General features: G+C 35.1%; 1 protein-coding gene across 2 annotated transcripts; it reads left to right on the forward strand.

Moving 5' to 3' along the window:
• The first annotated feature begins 4332 nt into the window (after positions 1-4332).
• LOC101741694 (proton-coupled folate transporter) lies at positions 4333-23786 on the forward strand. 2 transcript variants are annotated; one of them, XM_004933326.5, is made up of 5 exons: positions 4333-5887; positions 16647-16748; positions 22271-22492; positions 22581-22737; positions 23600-23786. In XM_004933326.5, the coding sequence occupies exons 1-5, from the start codon at positions 4864-4866 to the stop codon at positions 23697-23699; spliced, it is 1605 nt and encodes a 534-aa protein (XP_004933383.1). In that variant the 5' UTR covers positions 4333-4863; the 3' UTR covers positions 23700-23786. The 2 variants fall into 2 exon arrangements, with proteins under 2 accessions (XP_004933383.1, XP_037873666.1); XM_038017738.2 differs by lacking the exon at positions 16647-16748 and having other exon boundaries at positions 4527-5887.
• Positions 23787-25055: the final 1269 nt, after the last annotated feature.

A 25055-nucleotide genomic window follows, 5' to 3' on the forward strand; every position in this document is an offset into this window, starting at 1 on the left:
TGTAGATGTCTATAGGCTCCAGTAACCACCAGGTGGGCTGTCAGCTCTTCCACCGAACTAAGCAATAAAAAAAAACATACTTAAATGTTTTTGGTTTCGATTCTTTATTTTTTTTATTTTATTGTAGTCTTCTCTTCGTAGTGCAAGGTTGAGGGGGAAGAGGTCGACCTAAGAAGACATGGATGGAGTGCGTGAATGACGATATGAGAGAGAGAGTTTTGTTCAACAATCAACGTTGCTAATGTTTAATTTAGATTAAAAAAAATATGGAGGTATGTAATCTGTAATCGCAATTAGATGAATCTATCTACCTAAGTTTGTATAGTTCTTTAATTTATTTATTATTTATTTATTACCTACTCTTATAAGCGGTAGGCAGCGGCTTGGATCTGGCCCTGGCATTGCTGGTGTCCATGGGCGACGGTAACCACTCACCATCGGGTGCGCCGTATGCTCGTCTACCTACAAGTTTTTTTATTTTTTTTATTGCCTTTGTAGGCAGACGAGCATACGGCCCGCCTGATGGTGAGTGGTTACCATCGCCCATGGACTTCAGCAATGCCAGGGGCAGAGCCAAGCCGCTGCCTACCGCTTATAAGAGTAGGTAATAAATAAATAATAAATAAATTAAAGAACTATACAAACTTAGGTAGATAGATTCATCTAATTGCGATTACAGATTACATACCTCTATATTTTTTTAAATCTAAATTAAACATTAGCAACGTTGATTGTTGAACCAAATACAGAACCTACCACAAATTACGTCTTTAAAACCTACTCCAGTGACCTAAGGTAGGTCAGTACATAAGTCTTATATTACACAATGCACTTATAAACACGAAATAAGAGTCATTTAATGCATGTCTTTGCCATTGAAAAGATCGCCTGTCTATTTTAATGTGCGTATTAAAAGGAGCTTAATTGGATTTTATAAGTTACCTCTAATGGTCGCTAAGTTTTTTTTAAGTCTCATTTATTCCTCATCGAAGGCATTAAATATCAACTTTACAGAGAAAATTATAGGTGCGGACGTATTCAATAGACATATTATTATGGATATGTAAAAGTATTTTTGACCAAGTGTATCATCTTTGTTTCTGATAGAAGATATCATCATGTTATGTTTCATTACTGATGCTAGGGCATCTTGTGAGTCTACACGGGTACCACCACCCTGCCCATTTCTGCCGTGAAGCAGTAATGCGTTTCGGTTTGAAGGGCGGGGCAGCCGTTGTAACTATAACCTTAGAACTCAAGGTGGGTGGAGAATTTTCATTGTAGATGTCTATGGGCTCCAGTAACCGCTTAACAATAGGAGGGCTGTGAGCTCGTCCACCCATCTAAGCAATAAATAAAAAAATAGTGGTATTATAGGATTCCATATCTTTGGAACTTCAAAAATATTATGTATGTAGGCACTCGATCGCTTCGAATCAATAATAATATTCACGAACTGATTTAAAGTGCCTGGAGTATTCTTCGGAGCAATTATACTTTGAAACAATTTCAATATATTTGAATCTTCAAAAACTTGTCGATTTAATATATTTATTTTTCTCAGAATCTCTCTACATCAGAATTTGTAATTACAAATAACATTTCACTGTGACTGCAATGAAATTTTAGAAAAAATAAACAGCGTTCCCAGGTTTCACGCCTATTAGTGAAATTCCTGTGGGCATCTACCTAACCCGGGCTATGTTGCTAATTGTTTGTGAAGTGAAATTTGAGAAATATAAATGAAGGCAATTAAATTTTTGTTTCTATTTTAATTGCTAGTAAGCAAGCAGTCTGGAATTTTTAACAAACAAAAATCATTTTTGAATTTTTTTCTATTAAACTAAGTAGCGTCTTGATATAAAACAAAACTAAAGCAACTCTTAGCTAGAAAACATCATCAAAATTCATACTTATTATAAACAAGACCGGTGACTAATGTCAATAGAGAAAGACAGTCAACCGACAGTGTAGGGAGATCCTTGATGAAGTCTAAATGACCGAGCAGTAGGAGCAGGAAGAAATTAATAAAAAAAAATTGAGAAATTTTACGAGAAACAAATTTAAAACTGAATTTTATTAGCCAGTCAAACTAGTTTATCATCATAAAACAAGGATGACACTAATGAGAGCAAGGTAGCCTCGTCGAAATGAGCAATAAACATCACAGAAAAAATTATCAAAGTGCTCTTTAAAAGATTACATTTTTGAATTTAGCTTTTTCTTATTTGAATTTTGAGGAAACGAAAAAGCGATACTAAAAAAGACAAATATATATCTGTAGTGTGAAAACTGCGACAGAATAACATAAAACCTTTGAAGGTTTCAATTCTAAAGTCTTTTTTTTTGCCTACCCTAATCACTGTTAGCCTGGCTATTCTAGCTACATAGTTTTAATGCCTGCAAACTCTCCTACCGAGCACTAATTAATCCTTCATTCCTAAAAAAATAAAAACTTCTATCGTAATCTGCCTTTTCGTTTCATTCATTCATTTCATGCATAAACACGTACAATTTTCAGAACAATAACAGATAGCTTGCAAATTATTATGCCTTAATTAAGTAATTCTGTTATCTGTATATTTCCGGCATTGTACCTGTGAAGGCGAGTGCGTGGCAAAGGCTCAGAGACTCATAACGGTAACATAGTAAGTACCGTAGACACGAACATAAAAACTAACCCCACTGTTTCTTCTACCTGTTGTAGGTAAAGGCGAGTAAAGGAAACGTTTGGAATTAGGACCCTTTCCGCCTGTTTATAATATGACAGGGGACTTGCGATACTACAAAAATATTTTTAAAAAACGTGTGGCACTTGGGAACTGCCGCGGTAAAGCTATTGCATAGCATTTTTTATCAACTTATGCAACTATAATTAGACAATGATAATTTAATATTAAAACAAAAATAAAACAAGACCACGCTATATTAAACATTAATAAAAGCAAAACATTACCTGTCACATTACCCTACACACTCATAAGCTAGACCGCGCGAGAGAGAGATGGGCAGACTTTTTATGATGCGCATGCAGTGTGATGTCACGCCACGCGCTTATTCACAAACACTACACAAGCGCAACTTGTGAATGTGTTGAACGCGAGCTACATAGTAGGCGTAGTGGGGATGTCATGTTATTTTCGTTACGGAATTTCTTGATTCAGTCGCCGCGCTCAAAGCCCGCGATAAAATCTACGCAATAGCTTAAAAACGGCTGATAGTTTGTTTAATCCCTGTGATGCAAAATGTTAGAATTTGTAAACATCTGGGCCCTTATTTTTTGGGCATCCAGTGATTTTGTATGACGTTAACTACTACTATTTTGAAGTAAAGTATCTCAAAATTTTCAAATTTGTAAATAGTACTTTTATAAACTAAATACAAAATGGAACGAAGGAAAATATGTACATATTTTTGTTATAATAATAAATACCTAATAACAAATGGTTTCATTTTAAGAGATACTTAATTTTGTGTCATTTAATTAATATATTCGTGAGAGAGATAAAACTAGATCCGGTTTTTATTGCCGAAGCAATAGATAAGGGATAACACCATCGAGTCCCTTATCGCACCCTGGGGTGAACTCACAAAAACTCGATGTGGACTAAACAAATGTTTCTTAAAACTAGTGGTCCCGAAGTAGTCGAAATTCGACTATAATTAATTGAAATCATAAGTTTGATGTACATTATTGTGGTTCTATTGTCAAAGATTTATTATACTTCTTTAATCACAGATTTCGGCAAGAGTACACTATAGACAAATATAAAGATAAATAATATTAACCTATTCTCAATTTGACCATAGACTATAAGCAATAACAAAAGTTTGACAATAAACAAATAAGTATGCATGCGTGTGTATGTCAAATACATGATAGTGTATGTAAAGTTTTTTTATTGATTTAATGTATTATTAATGCATTTTTTTTAAATATTAACATTCTACACTCTTTCTCTTTATTCTCTATAAATAGGAAATTTTATACTCCTCCGTCCGCGCAATTTTCGTAAAAAGGGGTACAAAGTTTTTGCTTCACTTATTAATTTAAATATATTTATGTACGGAACGCCTCGATTTAGAAGCTGAAAGCTTCTATTTCAACTCGTTTTAAAATACGACAACGATATAATGCAATGACATGTGAGATAACACAATTGTATAGCGTATTTCGTCTTTAGTGTGGGCGTCAAACAGGCTTTGATATTTAAGGAGAAAGTTTCCTATGTTTACAAAAATCCAAAAATTCCCAGTCTGTTATAGATAGGTACCCCACGACAAGACGTTTGGCTAGTTCTGATTTTGTTTAAGAAAATTATTAAAGAAAACGAAATCGCGGTTATTACCAAGGTCATCAATTTTTACGATACTTGTTTGTTTTTCTTTATTGAGTGCAATAACATTAATAAATAAAGAGAAATGACGTGACATTCTTATCCTACATAACAAAGGATTTGTTAACAAACATTTTTAACAAAGCACTCCGATTCGGTACGAATGTTTGTACAAGTGCTAACTATTTGTCATTTAAGACGAAAACATTACACGAAGTACACGAACGTCCGCCGAAGAACAATGTTGGCTGATGCGTAACTCGAAGTGTAAGAAGATAAATTAGTTACATATTTATTAAAAGTGGTGTCGTCGATAGTGAGACCTGTATTATCGTAGCAGTCGAGATGCGAGCGACTCGTATGCACCGCCGCACACCCATATCGCGCTTAATTCCTGACATTTACTGCTCAAGTTTTTAGAAACGACAGTCGAAAAGTCACGGATTAACCGTATAGTCAAGTGCGGGTGACGCGGGCGCCGCAGACGCAGTGTTGTGTGTGAAGTAAATATTCTTTATCACGTTTTATGTTACTTTTACTAACTCTTACTTTCACTGGCACGAACATGTTGACGAGCACTGAAAACAATTCTAGCGTCAATGAGCTAGCCAATTCGAATACACTGCTCACCGGAACCTCCGGCGGAACATGGAGAGAAAAATCGAAAATAATTTTGAAACAAATAAAATACGTACTTCGAGAAACGACAGTAGAACCCTGCCTTTTTATGTACATGATGTGCACGTCTATTTCAAGTCTGGCGGTACAAAGTATGCACCTGGAAAAGGCTTGCAGAGTCAATTTTAATTACGGCGACGATATCTGTGACCGTTTGAGATTAAGGAACACAACAGGACTCGACGAAGAAGTGAACAACGTTCAATCATTAGTCGCCAAAGTAGTCGCTTGGAAGTTTCCTCTTCAAACCATAATTCCCGCCATTATGGTGATATTCGTCGGAGCCTGGAGTGATAAATACAAAAAGAGAAAAATATGTATTGTATTCCCTTTCATCGGCGAGATACTTTCAAATACAGGACTTCTGTTCGCCACGTATTATTTCCAAGAGCTGTCGTTGACGGCGACAGCGCTGATTGAAGCGTTACCCGCGGCGTTTACTGGAAGCTATGTGATTATATTTATGGGCATGTACAGTTTCATGGCAGACAGAACCACGGTCGAGAGCAGAACGTTTAGGTTGGGGCTTGTCACGATATGCGTCACGCTGGGGACACCGACCGGCACTGCCCTCAGCGGCATATTATTACGTGCTCTGGGTTACTATGGAGTGTTCTCATTGTTACTCGTCCTGTATTTTTTATCGTTCTTGTACGGATTAATACGTCTCGAAGATGTATTACCAATCGAAGAAAGCGCTAGTAGCATTACTAGGTACACGATGCAGAACAAGAGATTGAAAATGTTGCGTGAGGTCTGTCAATTAGTTGCAAACACAGTGATGGTCGCATTGAAGCCTCGCGCGTTTCAAGGCAGAACACAAATATTTTGCATTTTAGCACTATATTTGCTGATGGTTGGACCTCTGTACGGTAAGTGTTTTTTATTTTCGGTTAGGTGAACATTAAATTGAAAAAAATATCGTCCTTTTAAAACGTAAATACCAAATGACGATCTTTAAAGTTTATTGCCCGCTCAATCTATTTTTTTTTCCAAATCTTCAATATTTTGTTCCGTGTGCAAAACTGGTTTTTACTTATTGAAATAAACTATGAAAGATACTTGTGATGTTCTATATAAATTTGATGGATTAATTTTGTACATGATTCTTTTATTTGTTTAACTAACTTGTATCACCTTTATCACGGAATGAAATGTAAAAAATCCTAAATGTAAATCTCTAAAATATTTCGGGTAAATTATTAATAATTCGATACTTAATTTTTTATTTATTTAACATAGCGACGCTGTGCCCCGCGATTGGAAATTTTAAAACGGTGTAACTTTTATTAAATAATATTAAATAATCAATCTTATTGTCTTATCTCTTGATCATAAAGTACTACTTAATTTTTCTACAAGGTAATCATAACGAGTTGAAATTAACTGGCTTAGGCCTACAATAAAGTGTATACATACACCACACCTTTCGATTCGTTAAATATATATTGGCAATCAGTATTTAATGCTAACCGGTTGTAAGGATAATGTTTTATGTTCTCAAATCACGGATACACACTTCTGAGTTTTCTCATAAATACTTACGACTGATGGCGAGTAAAATTTGAATATTTCTCAGATCCTTTATTTCAAAGTCAATTTAATTGGTAACAGATTTTTACTGCACTTAAACAGACAAACAAAATTGTGGCACCTTTACCTATAGCTTTATTTATAAACGTAATAAAACTTTCAATAATTATATTGCGTTGCCTTTTATGTTGGGAGCCTGTTTCAAACATGATTGAAAGTGACAAAATATGGTGTAAGCGCGTCTGTTAAGATAGAGACGTATAAACAGAGCCGATTTAATGATTATCGTGCACGATAACTATTATTCTCTCAATAATTATATAGTTACATAATCATTAGTTTTCGTTGTTTATTTGTTGAAGGATATTATATTTATTTTAATATTTACTAGAGGTCCTGCAGTAGTCGAAATTCGACTATAATTAATTGGAATTGTAAGTTTGTACACTATTATGATTGTATTTTATACTTCTATAATCACAAATTTCGCCAAGGCTACTCTATAAAAAATATTAATAAAGACAAACAATATTTAATCTATTCTCAATTTGACCACAGACGTCAAGAACAAAAGTTTGACAATAAATAGTATGCATGCGTGTGTGCGTCAAATACATGGTATGTAGCGTGTGTTATGCTTACTTTATTGATTTAATGTATCTTTTATGCATTATTTAAAAAATATATTAGCATTGTGCACTTCTTCTCTATGTTCTCTATAAATGTGGAAAATTTCATACTCCTCCGTCCGCGCAATTTTTGTAAAAAGGGATACAAAGTTTTGGCTTCACGTATTAATATATAGATAATAATATAAGAAAATTCTTATTTCTCTGTTTGAAATGATGCTACGTCAAACAATAGCTGTAAATATAATGTATTTGCTTAATACGGAAGCTACATAATTATTTATGCATTTAATTCATTTTTTGTCCAAACTAACCTCGAATTGTTATATAATCATTTTGCGGCTTTACACTGTTTCTTTCCTGCTTATTCTTACACAATTTAATTTATGAAATCAATAAGACTTGCTGAAAAATAAATTGTCTTCAATAGAGATAGATACCTATCACTAGATCGTTATCGAATGTAGATGTTAATATATTCTAATGTAATGTATTCATTGAAGATATATTAACAGGTGAAAACACAGCCCAATGCGAGCCTCCTCATTCGTTTTTTGAAGTTACAAACTATTAGTCACTCTTTCCCACATTTATTCAATTACAGTAATGTAAAATAACAATCACAACACACAATATATTGTGTATTAATAATGATACAACTATAATGCTAACTATAGCAGCTATAACTCTTCGTCTGAATTTGATTTCGATGTTTTGATAACACTTGAACTTGATGACTTTATTTTCATGCCGTAATAAATTTTATACATAGCGTAATTATTTTATTAATATACAAGCGTATATAAAATCACACACACTCTCAGTGTAATATTATCATACGTATGTATTTTGTCGTTCTAAGATTTAAATGAAAATTCCACGATTTCTTTTTTTCACATTAGAATTACAAATCGTGTTTGATTTTAATTTTATATTAAAATATACTATCTATAATGTCCAAAAATTTTATTTTCCTTGCAATTTTTTTCCTCTGCGCGTTAATAATAATAACCGGGGGTAAGTCACATACAATCATTGGGCCCTAAACTAGGTTTCTCTGTACTATGGGAATCAGAGACTGATATACATACTTATATACGATTAAATAGATACACATATAGATATTATCTGAATTGAACCCACGACCGTCAGCCAAGAAATCAGGAGTACGAATTACTGCACCATTAAGTTAGCCGGTCTGAGAATATGTCATTTGTGTTATATATAGTAAAGGCAAATTCGCCTTATACCTCTCATGTAGAAAAATATAAAGACAAATCTGTTACCCACCGACAATCAAAATTAATAATAGAATGATGAGTCTTTTTTTTTTTTCTCCTACCTAAGTTGATAGCCTTGAGAGGCTATTCCACCGTAACCTTAACTAGTAGGTGAGCTCACGGGGCTCAAACCTGACGACGTTGCTAACACGAACCCTAGCAAGAGCCGTGCTTCGCAGAATCTACCACCGGATCGGAAACGCGACCCACTGAGAAGATCCGGCGAGAAACTCAGTGGGCTGTGTCTGAGGGTTAATTTACTCGTCAAGCCCTTCGTCGCAAGCGACGGGTTCGACGAGAATGGTGACCAGTGCTTGAGGTACCTAAAAGCACCGTTAGTGGATCGGGAGGATCCGAGATGACGTGTATGATGAGTCTAATAGAACAATCCAGATATTTTAATTTCGTCTAATGTATCTGATAATATAGATAACGTGGATATCTTAGAAAATATTGTAAATAATTCGCCGATAAATTCGCCGATAAATTAAGTACTTAACAACGTTCGCTAAGGAAAATGTATGTGGAAATTCGTTTTGTATTTAACCTGTCGAACAGGAATAACAAGAGTTAACACGTAATCCTTGACTTCAATAACTATCAGTCATTACGTATTCTAGAACTTCCTATGCACGTATGGCATATTTGGTATATCTTTATAAAGAAAATAGAATTAAATTTTGAAATTCGAAATTAACAAGTATTTGAAATATCAACAGCAAGCAGGCGATGACCTCGTTTATGTACTAAGATAAATAAACAGGTTTACCCGATGGTGAGTGGTTACCGTCGCCCATGGACTTCAGCAATGCCAGGGGCAGAGCCAAGCCGCTGCCTACCGCTTAATACTCTCCACAAGCCTCGTTTGAAGAAGAACATGTCATAGCACTCGGGAAACACCGTGGAGGGGAGCTCATTCCATAGCCGGATGGTACGTGGCAAAAGACCTATGGAAACATACTGTGCAGTATAAACGCAGTGGCTCCAGGTAGTATGAATGAACTCTACTCCGGTGGCGGGCGGTGCGATGGTAAAAACGAGATGACCGTACATCTCGAACAATTCCTCAGAGCACTCCCTACTCGATTACCCATCTTAATTAATAAAACACATCCATGCTACAATCCGTGTTACATATCAAAACAGAATTACATTAAAACATAGGATTATCCTATGTTTTATATTTATGAAGAACATTTGATAATACGACAAGAGCAATACAATGTTTGTTTCCAGAAAAATCTTATGTCAGCCATGATTACCAAGGAAATAAAGTTAATTGTAAACAAACTTATAAATATGTTAGCTTGGGAAACTAGTAGTGTTTTAAAGGGGGACTGAACCCGTCGATATTTCCCGTTATCCTCTCGGTTAGGCAAACGATTAACCAGTCCCATAGACAGTTATTACGTAATATAGTATTAAAGAGTGTTATTTTTACTTTCTTCCACTTGTGTCTGGGAACAGCTATTTAGAATTTATATTTAAATAAATTTTACACCAGGCCTAGAAAGAGTTACCACAAGTTTTTTTTGTTGTTTATGACGTGACATCGTCTTATAATTCGATGGAGCCGGTTGCACGCACGAAAAAACATGACTCATGCGGCGTTTCCTCACTATGAGGCGTTCCATTAAAGGCTTGAAGTGCAAGCGAGAGCGCGCAACGAGCTACAAAGAGGCACAATCGGCCTCCGCGTTCGGCAGTGTTCGACATCTGTCTCTCTTCTGCTTGAGTGAGCGATGCATCCGCGTGGACAGCTGCTATACAATAATACATTTACATGTTTTCGTCAAGTATGAAGTCCAAGAAGTGAAGTGAAGATCCATCAGTATTTTCTTATGACGTTGTCACGTTCAACTATCGTCAGTAAACCGACTTTACAGACAACCGATTTTTTTTTTAATAACAGAGACGTTTGCCAGTTATTCAATACGAGTTTTTGACAAGCTTTTATTTATCAATCGTTGGGAAGTAAATGGTTTTAAAGCCCGACCTACCTCGTATCGCTAAGGTGTATTAAAATTATTGCTTGCGAAGTAACGAAACTATTGAATATAGTGTACAGCTAAAGTTTGACGATGGTAGAGAAACAGAAAAATATGTTCACGTGTTTTTTGTTGTAAAATCTTAAAAAAACAGGCTTAAGTAGCAATCCAAACTAACAATTCTTTCCACTTTTTTACCTATTAAAACTGGTCAGAATTATTAGAGAGAAGTTATGTTATTGCATTATCATCGATCCTGATGTATGTGCAAATTTTTAGGTTATAAGACACCTCGGAATCGGATAAGTACGATCAAAGATTCCGTTGTAGACAAATATACATATATACAAACTAAGCTTATAAAGGTTACATATATACAATACGCTAAAATACCATCCAGTTCATCCAAATTTTCGGTAAGCAGCGGTATGGCTCTGCCCCTGGCATTGCTGTCCATGGGCGAAGGTAATCACTCACCATCAGGTGGGCCGTATGCTCGTCTGCCTACATAGCACAATAAAAAACAAAAGTGGCTCTAGGATACAATAACAAACATTTATTTTCTATCTCATTTGTCTGTTTTAATTTACCTATGTTTTCCGAGAAGTTAGTTTAGCTACAAAGCGATTATAGAAAACTATGTAAAATGATAACACGGTCGTGGTTCGACTGTGTCACGCCCGTCTCATAAAAACAAAACCGTAAGTACAACGATTGGGCACGTTTATTCATTTTATTGTGTCATTTGAATAATAGTAAATAAACAGGTAAATATAAAAAAAATTAAAAAAAGAGCATTCGTTCATTCGACTCGATTTACAGGCATATCAGATTATATGGAATTCTATAATGAAAAACTACCACTACATAAAGCTATTACAAAATTCCGAACTCTAATATCAATTAGATACTTACTCAATTTACTATCCCGATGACGTATACATCCTCCAAGTCGATTCCGTTGAACCCTAAAATTGGCGCCACGTCTGGTTACACAACAGCTCATAATTAGCATGTTGTAACCTTTATAAGAAAATTAAAACAAATTCTTATTCGACTTCAGTTTTAAAACCATAAAAAGCTGAAAAATGAATTAAAAACCTTGTTTACAATTTTTATTATTATTTTTTTAAACTATCACGTCACGTTAACTCGTCCCGTGCTAAGTTCGTAAAGAACTTGTATTACAGGTACCAGATAACGGAAATAAATGTAAGATTTTATTAAACACATACATTTAGTTAATAAACATTTACAACCCCGGAAAAGACCGTAGACCGAAAGAAAGAATTACCGCATTACTGCTTCACAGCAGAAACAGGAATAGGCATTAGAATAGTACCAATTAGTTATTTCAATGAATTACAATTATTAAATAAATTTCAATGCAAAATTCGTTAAAAGTACGAAACATTACAAGTAAATACAGTGGTAGGCACTTGACTTGTAAATAAACATACAAGTTAATATCGAATCAGCACTACATGCAGCCCATTGAAAATATTTACATTAGATTATTGTAAATAAAATATTAATACGCAAAGCAAAAACTTTGTATCCCTTTTTACGAAAATTGCGCGGACGGAGGAGTATGAAATTTTCCACACTTACAGAGAATATAGAGAAGAAGTGCACAATGCTAATATTTCTTTAAAATAATGCATAAAAGATAGTATTAAATCAATAAAGAAAACATTACACACACTACATACAATGTATTTGACGCACACACGCATGCATACTATTTATTGTCAAACTTTTGTTCTTGACGTCTGTGGTCAAATTGAGAATAGATTAAATATTGTTTGTCTTTATCAATATTTTTTTATAGTGTAGCCTTGGCGAAATTTATGATTATAGAAGTATAAAATACAATTATAATAGTGTACAAACTTACAATTCCAATTAATTATAGTCGAATTTCGACTACTGCGGGACCTCTAGTTTAAATAAAATTAACTAAAAATACTGGTATAGAAAAACTTTCTAAAAAAAATATGTCTGTTTCCATTATCGTCTTGGTCCTCCATTATCGTCACGCCGTATTTTCTAGATTGTTTTAAAACGCGTTTTGTTTCGCTAAGATTTGACTAAAGCAATACTTACTGGCATTTTTGCGGGTCTTTCAATAAAATGTAGATCTAGCAATTTCAAGAATACCTCTCAATCAAGTGCTAACAAATTCGAGTAAGTCACATCTAAGTTTAACTGTACTCAACAGCCATAAGACGAATGTTTTTTTGTCTAAATATTTGCAGCAGTAGATATCACGTGTCGATAAAGAGTATCATCATTTATTTATTTTATTTTTATTTATTTATTTATGTACACACAGAAAACAAGACACAGTACAGAGTAATAGGAAAATTATGTACAAAGGCACTGCTTATTTCTTTGAGAAATCTCTTCCAGCAGACCTGCGAGAGGATAATGAGAATAATAATAAAAAGTGATAAGTGTGTGTAGAACAAATAACACATAACTAAAATAACAAATACAACATGAGAATTATAGCACATACACATAGCAAATATTATAAGTAACATAGTAACACTCGTATATGCGAAGAGTATAGAAACATGATCATTCGGTTGGCCAGAGGCGCTTTCTATTGTCAAAGGCTAAAACCCACTGTGGATCGCTGATAGGACGTAGTAAGGTAGCAATGATGTGGTATGTGGCAACGGTTTGCTTCTCTGTCAACATAAGACCATACTAATAAAAGTGTCGTTGGTAATTCCTACTTAAAATACGATTTTTACTCTTTTGATCACATTGATTGTATTAACAATCGCGTTACGTCATTAGACTTAATTAGAGATCAAACATTATTTTATTAGTATCTACTCGCTTATTACTAAGCCCAATAGAGTTTCGGAGACATTATTATATCTCATTCAGAGTTAGAAAATCTCTTAATACTACAAAATTCCGTCGTCTACCAAATATTTTTGCTATTGTCGTTCTGAATTCCCGATTTGGTCTATATTCTACATATATTTAAGCCCTTAATTTCACGCTTGAACAACTGCTCTTGTTAATAATTAAGAAAATGCTGTCACGTGTAATTGATTCAAAAGTTACTCGTTCATACAAAAGTCATGAAAGTTTATATTATGATAATTTTATTAGAAACGAGCATGAGACCTTGGCTTTGGATACATTTTATAATTAACTTTTTTATTCTTTTTTTTATTGCCTAGATGTGTGGACGAACTCACAGCCCGCCTGGTGTTAAGCGGTTACTGGAGCTCATAGACATCTACAACGTAAATGCGCCAGGCACCTTGAGATATAAGTTCTAAGGTCTCAGTATAGTTACAATGGCTGCCCCACCCTTCAAACCGAAACGCATTACTGCTTCACGACAGAAATAGGCGGGGCGGTGGTACCTACCCGTGCGTACTCACAAGAGGTCTTACCAGCAGTAATTACGCAAATTAAAATTTTGCGGGTTTGATTTTTATTACACGATGTTATTCCTTCACCGTGGAAGTCAACCGTATTGACCCAAGGAGACATTAATGTTGTAGCTAATAAACCAGGTTTAGACTATGATTTTTTTATTTGTTTTTTTTTTCGATCATGATTGTATTCGCCAGCTATTTCGAAATACAAAATTACTAATCAACTCCATGATACAATACGATGCATGATACAAAAAAACTGTCTCAATAAATCGTTAAAAAGTAAATTCAAATGAACCCAATTTTTTGTGGATAGTAACATACATAAACGCACAGACGAAAATCGTGCTTCGTTACATGTAATAGATTTCTACACGTAATGTCCGTGACCGCGGAGACACGTGCCGCCATTGACACAGTGCCTACGAATTTTATGTAACATATCGTGTAGCATTTGCTAATAACCACGAAATTATTTGTTAAATGTGTATGCCGTTATGAACAAAATAAAAAAAAAGACTAAGCAGCTCTAATAACCAATTTGACAACGATTTATTGATCGAAATACAAGCTTAACAATGTTTTCTTATATTTTCAAAATACATAACTATAATATAACTACTTTTTGAATGAGTTTTTTTTTTTATGATTGAATATTTACTGGTGGCCCGGAGGCCTTTCCAGTTTCACCAGGACAGGTGGGCGAGCAAAGGCTCAGCCAGGAGGGGTGGGATTTGCTAACAGCTACCCGAGCGCCTGCGAAGGAGACCTAACAGCTCAAGAGCAGCTGCTTCGCGAATGAATCTACTACCGGATCGGAATCGGTGAATGAGTTAAGCTCGCCTTTGTAAATAGTATTTAGACATTCTTAAATCTGTTCTTATTGTATTTTCTTTTTGTGTACAATAAGTATAAATAAAAAATAAATAAAAAAATTACTACTTTTTCAGTTTTCTAATAATAATGTACGTACAAAAACTGTAAAGCATACGAAGCGTCGGAAATAATTAATTAACAACCTCGAACTATTTACTTTATTAGTAAAATTAACAAATCAAATTTAATCATCATCAAAATAAATAATACTTTCTGCATTACAATAATGGTGCTCACTGCTCGGTTACAACAAAGATACGGAAGTTAGATCACTAAGTTATATACCCATATGAGATTTTTTTACTAAAATGTCTAGAAATAAAAGCCGATTGTATAATACTCCCTCTGGCAGAGTTCTGAGTATTAGGTACTGGGACATTTTCTATCTCAATTTCAGGGTTTAGTTCAAGTTCATTAGTCACTAAACAAATGTTGTGTAGGACAGCACAATAGACTATAATATTGCTTGTATTTAGTGTATTGTTTTGTAATAATCTATACAAACAAGCAAAGCGTCCCTTTAATACACCATTTACGCGTTCAATATTGTTTCTTGTTAATACATGTGCTCGATTGTATCTGTGTTCTGGATCTGTTTGAGGATTCCGCACAGGAGTGTACATACAGCCAGTTTGCGCATAACTGCTGTCTCCGACAAGAATGTCACGTTCAGCCAAATCGCCTTCTTCAAATCTCAAACAGCATCTGTTGTTGCTAAATATGCCCGAAACATGCACAGATCCAGGCTATCGCACAACAATATCATATATTTCCATTTTTGGTCCACCTACTAATTGGACATTGATAGAAAATCAGCCTTGAGGAACGTTCAAGGTTCATCGCGACGTACCTTGACTTGACAGTTCATTTACTCCACTCCGTTGAGGAATGTTTTCGAAGGACGCTTGAGTGGAGTTTATTTTTACGATCAAGCTTAGCAAAACGCGCGTTGGAGGAAGAGTTGAGTCGAGGTAAATCGAATGAACGACTCAAGATACGGAGGTTAGTCTCCGTTTTATAGTACAACGGCTGCCCCACCCTTCAAACCGAAACGTATTACTGCTTCCCGGCAGAAATAGGCAGGGTGGTGATACCTACCCGTAGGCTATATATGTCAGATTATTATAATTAATGTGCCAGGATTATACTTTTTATTATTATTATACGTAATTTCGGTACTTAACACGTGGGTTAGGGCTGGACCATAACCAATTGATGGTGAAAATATACAATTTTATTCTTCTAGTAAAATCTCCGGCTCTAGTCAAAACGCGAGATACCAATACGTACGTTGATAAGTAAATATAAATACAGACAAACAAATAAATGTTTATTTAAAAATGGGGTCAGGTAACACTTGGTAATATTTTTATTAAATACTTTTATTTTGCAGACAGACATTTGTTATAGTTTCATAATAGATTAAATGATATTAACCGGGTCACCTCGTGTAAGAGAACAGTTTCTAATGATATTTATGCTTTTGGTAGGACGTCTTGAAGTGTCACCACCCCGGCTGTTTCTGCCGCGTACCAGTAATTTGTTCCGGTTTGAAGGGGGTGACAGTGGGGGTGGTATTTATTGTACTGTAAAACTGATACTTGAACTCATGTCTCAAATCGGGTGGCGCATTTAGGTTGTTGATGTCTATGGAATTCCTTAACCACTTAAGATCAGTGGGCTCGTCAACCTATCTAAGCAATTAAAAACAAAGACATCGCTGATGCTTCCAAACACTACAATTTTAAAATTATAATTTGCGTAATTACTGGTGGTAGGACCTCTTGTGAGTCCGCACGGGTAGGTACCACCACCCTGCCTATTTCTGCCGGGTTGAGTAAAGAACGTACTAAAACATCAAGAATGACCCTGAACGCTATGTCATTGTTAATCAAAATTCTATTTTTTTCTTTTGCAGGGGATTCCCAAGTGTCTTATTTGTACACAATAAGGAAATTTGGCTTTACGGAGGTGGAATACAGTATTTATGGGACAATTAATATCGTCGTCGGTCTTTTGGGTGAGAATTTGGTATTTTTTTCCCTTTACTTTATTTCTCAGATCGAAAACCTTCATAAAGGTTCTTGGACTTGGACGGGTCTGGTCAGTTTTATTGCGATGCAAAGAAAATGATTAAAACGACCGTGTCATTAAAGTTTTAGTAATTCAACAAAATTCTCAACTTAGATTTACGACTTTTTATGCCTTCGAAAGAAGACGTAGGTATCCATCTAATGGTATGCGATTATATCATTCGTTGACATTCGCGAAATCAGGGGCACATTCATGCCTTTATCTACCGCCACGGATTAAAACTTCGCTGTCAATATCTTTATGACCTATATCTAATTAAAACCGTTGGCAAGCCGACTGCACCTGGATTAATAGGGTGACCGAATAATCTGGAGACCAAAGACTCCTATAGGTGCTGGCAACCTGATAACATCAGCTGGGTCTCATACACCCGTCTATGCAAAGAAAAACTTATTATATATTTTTTTCCTACCTAAGCTGATAGCCATGAGAGGCTATTTCAACGTAACCTTAACTAGTAGGTGAACTCACGGGGCTCAAACCGGAGTGATGCTAACACTGACCCTAGCAAGAGCCGTGCTTCGCAGAATCTACCACCGGATTGGAAACGCGACCCACTGAGAAGATCCGGCGAGAAACTCAGTGGGCTGTGTCTATGGGTTGTTATTTATTATATACGGGCGGGTTTACGTACACATGATATGCTATGTAGATTTGAGCTTATTCACTTGTTTGAATTTTGGTCTCTAAATGCAGCAGGGTACAAACGAAAACACCTACCAGTTCCATTATTAACGTAGGCTGCAACGACCCATTTAGGAGTTGGAAGCGAGACCGCACGTCTGTCAAACTCTCAGACAGATTTGTGCGGGATTACGCTAAAACCGTGCCAATGACGGGGTCGACAGATAATTCTGAAGCGTGAAACTGAAAATGAAATTCAATATAATCTGGACTAATAACGTTTGAACGCAGGTAGATACCAAGATTTGTACTGCAAAGCTGTCATAATTCCCGTCAGATCCTTCAGACGTGATCGTCTATTTTGAGGAGAGCATTCACGTTAGTAGCTCCAATCTCCAATTGCCTTATAGGAACACATTTGCTTGAACGTCTATTAAATAAGCTAATAAATCAATATCAAGACTCAGTTAAATTTAGTAAAACAAGTGGTCGCCCGGTAGTCGAAATTCGACTATAATTAATTGAAATTAAAAGTTTGCTCACTATTATGATTCTATTTTCAAAGACTATTCTATAATCACAAATTTCGCCAAGACTACACTATAGAAAAATATTAATAAAGACAAACAATATTTAATCTATTCTCAATTTGACCATAGACGTCAAGAACAAAAGTTTGACAATAATAAATAGTATGCATGCGTGTGTGCCTCAAATACATGGTAGTGAGTGTAATGTTTTTTTTATTGATTTAATGTATTTTTTGGCATAATTTAAAAAAATATTAGCATTGTGCACTCCTTTTCTATATTCTCTATAAGTGTGAGAAATTTCATACTACTCCTTCGTAAAAAGGGGTACAAAGTTTTTGCTTCACGTATTAAATATAATAAGATAATAACTCTAGTTCAGATCATCGAAACTCGGGACGAAACACGATATTCGTTTATATTTATTTGTTTAAACCTACAATGGAACTATTCGAATGATAATCCGGCGGTTTTGTTAATTTGAATAACTTTACATAGATAAGGCGAAAACCACACTCAATGTCGTATGAGTCTAAAAAAAAGTACGTAGTTCCCAACTTCTTTTTCCTCAAACACACGGGACAGTATTAATAAATATTTTCTCAAGGTCGATATTAACTGTATTACTCGTTTTGTTTCACTTTTCATTAAATTCATATTGTTGACGTCACTAGTTTATTCTACTAGTTAACTAGGGTAGAATCCTAACATACTGGTTGTAGGACCTCTTGTGAGTCCGCGCGGGTGGGTACCACCACCCTGCCTATTTCTGCCGTGAAGCAGTAATGCGTTTCGGTTCGAAAGTCAGGGCAGCTGCTGTAACTACTTATATACTGAGAGCTTAGAACTCATATCTCAAGGTGGGTAGCACATTTACGTTGTAGATGTCTATGGGCTCCGGTAACCACTTAACACCAGGTGGGCTATGAGCTCGTCCACCCATCTAAGCAATAAAAAAAAGTAATGTGAATAAGTAAGATAAAAGTAAGAACTGAGACCTTAGAACTCATGTCTCGAGATGGGGTGACGGAATTTACGTTGTAGATGTATATGGACTCCGGTAACCACTGAGCCACCAGGTGGGCCATCCCATCTAAGCAACACTAAAGTAAGATTCGTGTGTTTCAATAGGATTATATATGGATCTTACTACTGCACTATTTACTACTACTGTAAAACTGCACAGTTTTTAAATATTTCTTAATTGCTAATTTTATTTTTCGATTTTATATGCGAAATTTCTTTGCTAAAAACCTTCTAGATTCACGCCAGAAGCCAGACGTGTCAGGTTCAAAATACACTAAAACATTAAACTACTATCGCTACTGACAATCTGCCCGTAACAATACCGTTTACTACTTCTGTCTTTATATATTATGATCTTATATAAAATCCTCTATTTTCACCTAGTTCCTATCTAAAGCACTTTAACATTAAGTGAATTGGGAATATTTTTTGCGCCATTAGTTGAGATCACCTACTTATTTTTGGTATGTTATGTGCCTTCTGAATAGCGAATAGTTACCAGTTTTCCCATATAACTGAGGTATCATCTTAGGCAAACGCTTTTACTTTGTACTATCTAAGAGCTCCGACATAGGAATATGAAATAAGAACTTATATCTACGCCAATAAACAAAGAGTTGGGCATCGGTAGGCAGCGGCTTGGCTCTGCCTCTGCCATTGCTGAAGTCCATGGGCGACGGTAACCACTCAACATCAGGTGGGCCGTATGGTCGTCTGCCTACAAGGGCAATAAAAAAAAACACATTAAAATCACATAAAGTCACTTTCTCGAATATGTGTCGAAAATGTAGAAACGGTCTGTTTTTGCCCCGTTGCGTTTAAAATCGAAACTTAAGCCTAATGTCTCAAGGTGTATAGTGACATTTACGTCGTGATGTCTATGGTCTCCGGTAACCACTATGAAAAAAGAAATATATATTATATAATTTTTAAACAATATTACTGGTATTTTCCTTCTTTGTTTTACCTTGAGGCGTAGCATTGAAACATCATTTGCATTAGTGCGATCACGCTACCAGAATGCACAATAAGAAAAATAAAATGTTTTGTATACATAAAATATAATTTTAAATAGCATAGCAAGCAAGTGAAACCCGGCCCCGTTCTGTTGTATAGCTAAATACATGAAACACTAAGTGTAAGCTGCCTTTTGAAACTATTCACGTTTTACCTAAAGAATTGAAGTTTCTCTGGCAAAAATATTTCCTTAATTTTAACAACAACTGCGCAATAATCGAGTTGTTCGGATACTGATTTTCGTAATTACGAAACATACAAATATTATGTTTATAGTGTACTTGAATAGCACCAGCCTATCTCTTCGAGTCTTTTTTTTTTCCTACCTAAGCTGATAGCCTTAGGGGCTATTTCAGCGTAACCGTGGCTAGTAGGTGAGCTCACGGGGCTCAAACCTGATGACGTTGCTAACACGAACCCTAGCAAGAGCCGTGCTTCGCAGAATCTACCACCGGATCGGAAACGCGACCCACTGAGAAGATCCGGCGAGAAACTCAGTGGGCTGTGTCTGAGAGTTAATTTACTCGTCGAGCCCTTCGTCGCAAGCGACGGGTTCGACGAGAACGGTGACCGGTGCTTGAAGTACCTAAAAACACCGTTAGTGGATCGGGAGGATCCGAGATGACGTGTTTTGGGCGACGTCGACTGCTTTCCATTCTGTCCGCAGAATCGGGAATGTAGTTACCGGCGGCCACGATGAGAGGGTTCTCGTGTCGTGCCGCTTTATCGAAGTGGTCTTCGAGTCGATATCGTGATAGGCGATTATAGTATTTGCCGAAAAATAGGCAATAGTGTTCTCTCGGTGCTATACCACAATTCTGTCTATTTGGTTATAATGGACACTGTTAATCATTCTATACTAGAAGGACTAGAAGGATCTATATCTGGTTCATTATGAGAACAGAATACAATCTATTACACCACAAAAAAAAACAATACATCATCGAAGCAATTATAATACAAAAGTACAATGGCGGTATTATTAGTGGTTATAATATTTTTTGTTAAATTAATAAATTAGTCATGTTTTTGTTTTAAAATAAAAAAAATAAATTTACATGTTATAATAATATTTACTTTACGAATCCGTAGAATTTACGATAAACATCGTTTCGCTAAATAAACAACTAACTTAATATCCGATTGTAATATTTTATATTCAACTCGAAAAATAAATTAATTTTGTAAACTAAAAAAAAATTATCCTCAACATACAATCGAAAGAGGCTTTCTAAAGCAAAAATAATATCTTTTCTCTGAATCAGAAACTGGTTTACAAAAACATTTACATTTAGTTTCGATGGTGATCGGGGAATTTAATTGCTACCGTGATCTTGATCAGTTCTCAATGTGACCTTCATTAAAAATAATTGCATTCAAAATTTACTAAGAAACTGATGGATTGAGCAACTTACTTTATCAACCTAGGTCAAGGTTCTTACGTTAACAACACAGTCATCAGTATATCATCCATATGTCTTATCTAAACGTATTTGGGGAGTACAATCACGAGACTCATTAAATTCATTGATCAGTTTTATCGCAAGCTGAACTTTGTTGTAGCCGGTCGCCCGCGTTTTCGATTATTTACCCGAAAAGTTTTGGCGGTAACTTACTTTGTTTAACATGTTTTAAGAAAGCGGTTTTATGAGACGACCGGCAGTTGGAAACATTGAAACGCTTTCGATTATTTTCGTTGTCCTTATTTCGTTTACTTACTTTATACCTTTATATATAATAAATATATATGTACATTTTTATGTAATATTTAACTTTATCAAAAATATCACGCGCAATTCACTAAGCTTTAGAAGCCAAACTATTAGTAGTATTGAATAACTCATTCATTCTCATGATAAACCATATATTTGCATACATATGTTTTAGTGTCGCTTTTTCGTTTCATCCAATTTCAAATCACAATGTTTAAAGGAGTATTTGCGTCGAAAATAAGTTAGTCATCTAAAAATGACTGTACTTATTTATTATATTATGCAGTTTTTTCCTCGTAAACATCTGATTTCAATCTATTAATGGATTGGTGACGACATACTTTTATCAAATAGCTTTTTGATAAAGTCCAATTAAATCTTAGAATACATTATACGTTTAAATAATGAATAACAGTTTTATATTAATAACTTGTTATTGAAACAGATAATTTGGTTTTATCGACCGGTTGATAGGACATGACTTGCCGAACTAGAAACAAAATTGTCAGCATTGGTGAATTAATAATTTCTTTCCCCAGGAACCATATTTTGTATATTAGTGCTCAGCAAACGAATGAATGTCCAAGACAGCATTATAGGCGCTTTAGCGGGAGTGAGCAGGATAGCAGGATGCCTCATGTTCGCCCTTGCTCCGACCAGACAATGGTTCTATTCCGCTCCTCTATTCAACATCTTCAGTTTTACTGGTCTGACAGCAATCAGGTCAATAGCTACTAAGAGCGTTCCTACAGAAGAAGTTGGTGAGTTTTCGTATTCATCAATGAAAAAAATCCTTGTTTCTATAAACAAAATTTTCGATGCCTTATTGTTTAATTATTTACTTTTTAGCCAAGCTGAGTGCACTTATAGGCGTCACGGAATCGTTGGCTCCATCAATATACATGCCGGCTTCTAGCTATATCTACATGTCTACTATAGAAACATTTCCGGGTGCATTTTACTTGTTTGATGCAGCCTTAACTGTTGTAGCTCTATGTCTATTCGGGTAAGTACCTACTTTAAAATTATTTTGTTAATTTAAATTTAGACGTTAACGGCAAGAAAAAGCATATCATGGTCTACTAATTTCAAATTATTTCTTCTTCTTGTTACGTATGTAAATAAATTAAGAATCTCATATATAAGAAGTTAAAGTGGTCAGGCGTACCAGCTTAGAGAGTAAAACAGATGATGTAATGTACCAAAGTAACTATGACCTTAACTTTATGCCTCAAGATAGATAGCCGTCAGCTTGTCTGCTCATATTAGAACACAATAAAATATGATAAACTGCAAACTATGTGACCAAAGTTTCGCAATTCAAGTTTTTAAAAGCGCCTTTTAATACGACCTTTTTTACAAATAGTCCGCCGATTAATTTCTTTCGTTACCGGGGCCCACAGACATTTTATCTTAAGTATAGCCACCGTGAGACGTGAAGTCGAAATCTCAATCGTATTGTATAACGACTATCTTTGCCTTCGAACAGGACATAACTGCATCACGGCAGAAAGTAGCTCAAAAATGAGTCCTTACCCATACTGATTCACAATGCACCCTACTTACCACCAGTACAGACTGTTAAATCTAAACAGGAAGTAGCATCGACAGTTGATGCACTATTGATTTAGTAGTTAGAAATAACTATTGCTTTAGTTAGTTTTAAAATTGTAAAGCAAAATAATATGAGTAATTTTATTTGTAAATATTTTTGAATTAAAAATCAAGATTCTATAGGTATACAACATGATTAGTAATTACATCATAATTGATCTTCTTTTTATATCATATTTCAAAAGAAGTGAAGTAAATTAGGAAACCCGTTAATTTCGTAATTGTTATTCGAAAATCCTTTCTTTTATTTTCAGCATGATCTACATTTTAGCGCGAAAGAAAAACATTGCTTTGTCAGCGAATGTAACAAACAAAGAAGAACTAGCAAGAGAGAATGAAATTTCAAGATTTTAATAAACTAAAACTATTTTTAATAGGGTTAAAAAAGACTGGTAGTTATTTTAAATAGTTAGTAAGAAAGCAATATAGATTAAATACAAAGCATTTTGTTTCTTTTTTACGAAAGAACACCAAAACAAATATAAAAAAAGCGGAGTTATCAAACTTACCTGAGATGTTTTTCTGTTGACGGTAAAAGTCAGATAGCTTTTTCTGGACTAACTATTTCAGGTGTATGTAGCTGATATCAAATTAGCCTTTTCTGAAAGCTATAGATATCAAAACATATACGCAATAAATAAGTAAATATAAATACATCCTGATTGGGACATAAAGTAATAAAACCAAATAGTGATTAGCTTTTGAGAAAAATAGGCTGTAAAATAATATAAAAGCATGAATAGTCAAATAATATGCCCTCACATTTATTTCTGAAGAGTTTGTTTATGTAAGTTACTAGATTGAAACCCAGACAATTCAAGGGCCGATATCGTTTTGAAAAAATTGTCATACGATTGAGTATTTCAATTGAGTGAGGTAAGAGAGAAAGTGAGCGTCATTTAAATACACATATGTAGTTGACTGACAAAAAAATGTGATTTTCGTTTATAACATAATAATAAACCCTAAAATATGTAGTAATGGTTTAAAACTTCTAAAATCACACAACTCACATTTCAAACAAGTCCAAGTGACGCCTGTATCTGTACGCCACAATTGGATACCTCAATCGAACTCAAAATAATTTTAAGAGGATAAAAAATCTTCCCTTTACAGTAGGAAAGATCATCGAAATCTAAAAAAAGATATCGAAACAGGTAAAAAAAATGTTCGGTTCCACGGCACCTAGACTTCATTCAGGAACACTCAAGAACATTGGAAATGTGCTATCTATTTACACTATCACCACAATCTCGAAAGGTTTACCTAGATGACAAACTAAGTTCAATGCCTCGTTATCTGCCTGCAAATAAACAAATGTATTAAAAAAATACGTTTTAGTATTTAATTTTTTTATTTATTTATTGCTTAGATGGGTGGACGAGCTCACAGCCCACTTGTGTTAAGTGGTTACTGGAGCCCATAGACATCTACAACGTAAATGCGCCACCCACCTTGAGATATAAGTTCTAAGGTCTCAGTATAGTTACAATGGCTACCCCACCCTTCGAACCGAAACGCATCGCTGCTTCACGGCGGGAAATAGGCGAGGTGGTGGTACCTACCCGTGCGGACTCCCAAGAGGTCCTACCACCAGTGAGAAATGAGAATGGGAGTATGTATAGACTGTAATTGTAGACAGACATAATATTTTTTTACAATCATTAAGCTTTGATAACCAGCATGTCCTAGGCTATTTAGTGGTGGGTA

The sequence above is a fragment of the Bombyx mori genome, chromosome 19 (assembly GCF_030269925.1).
Source record: "Bombyx mori chromosome 19, ASM3026992v2".
NCBI classification, from domain to species: domain Eukaryota; kingdom Metazoa; phylum Arthropoda; class Insecta; order Lepidoptera; family Bombycidae; genus Bombyx; species Bombyx mori.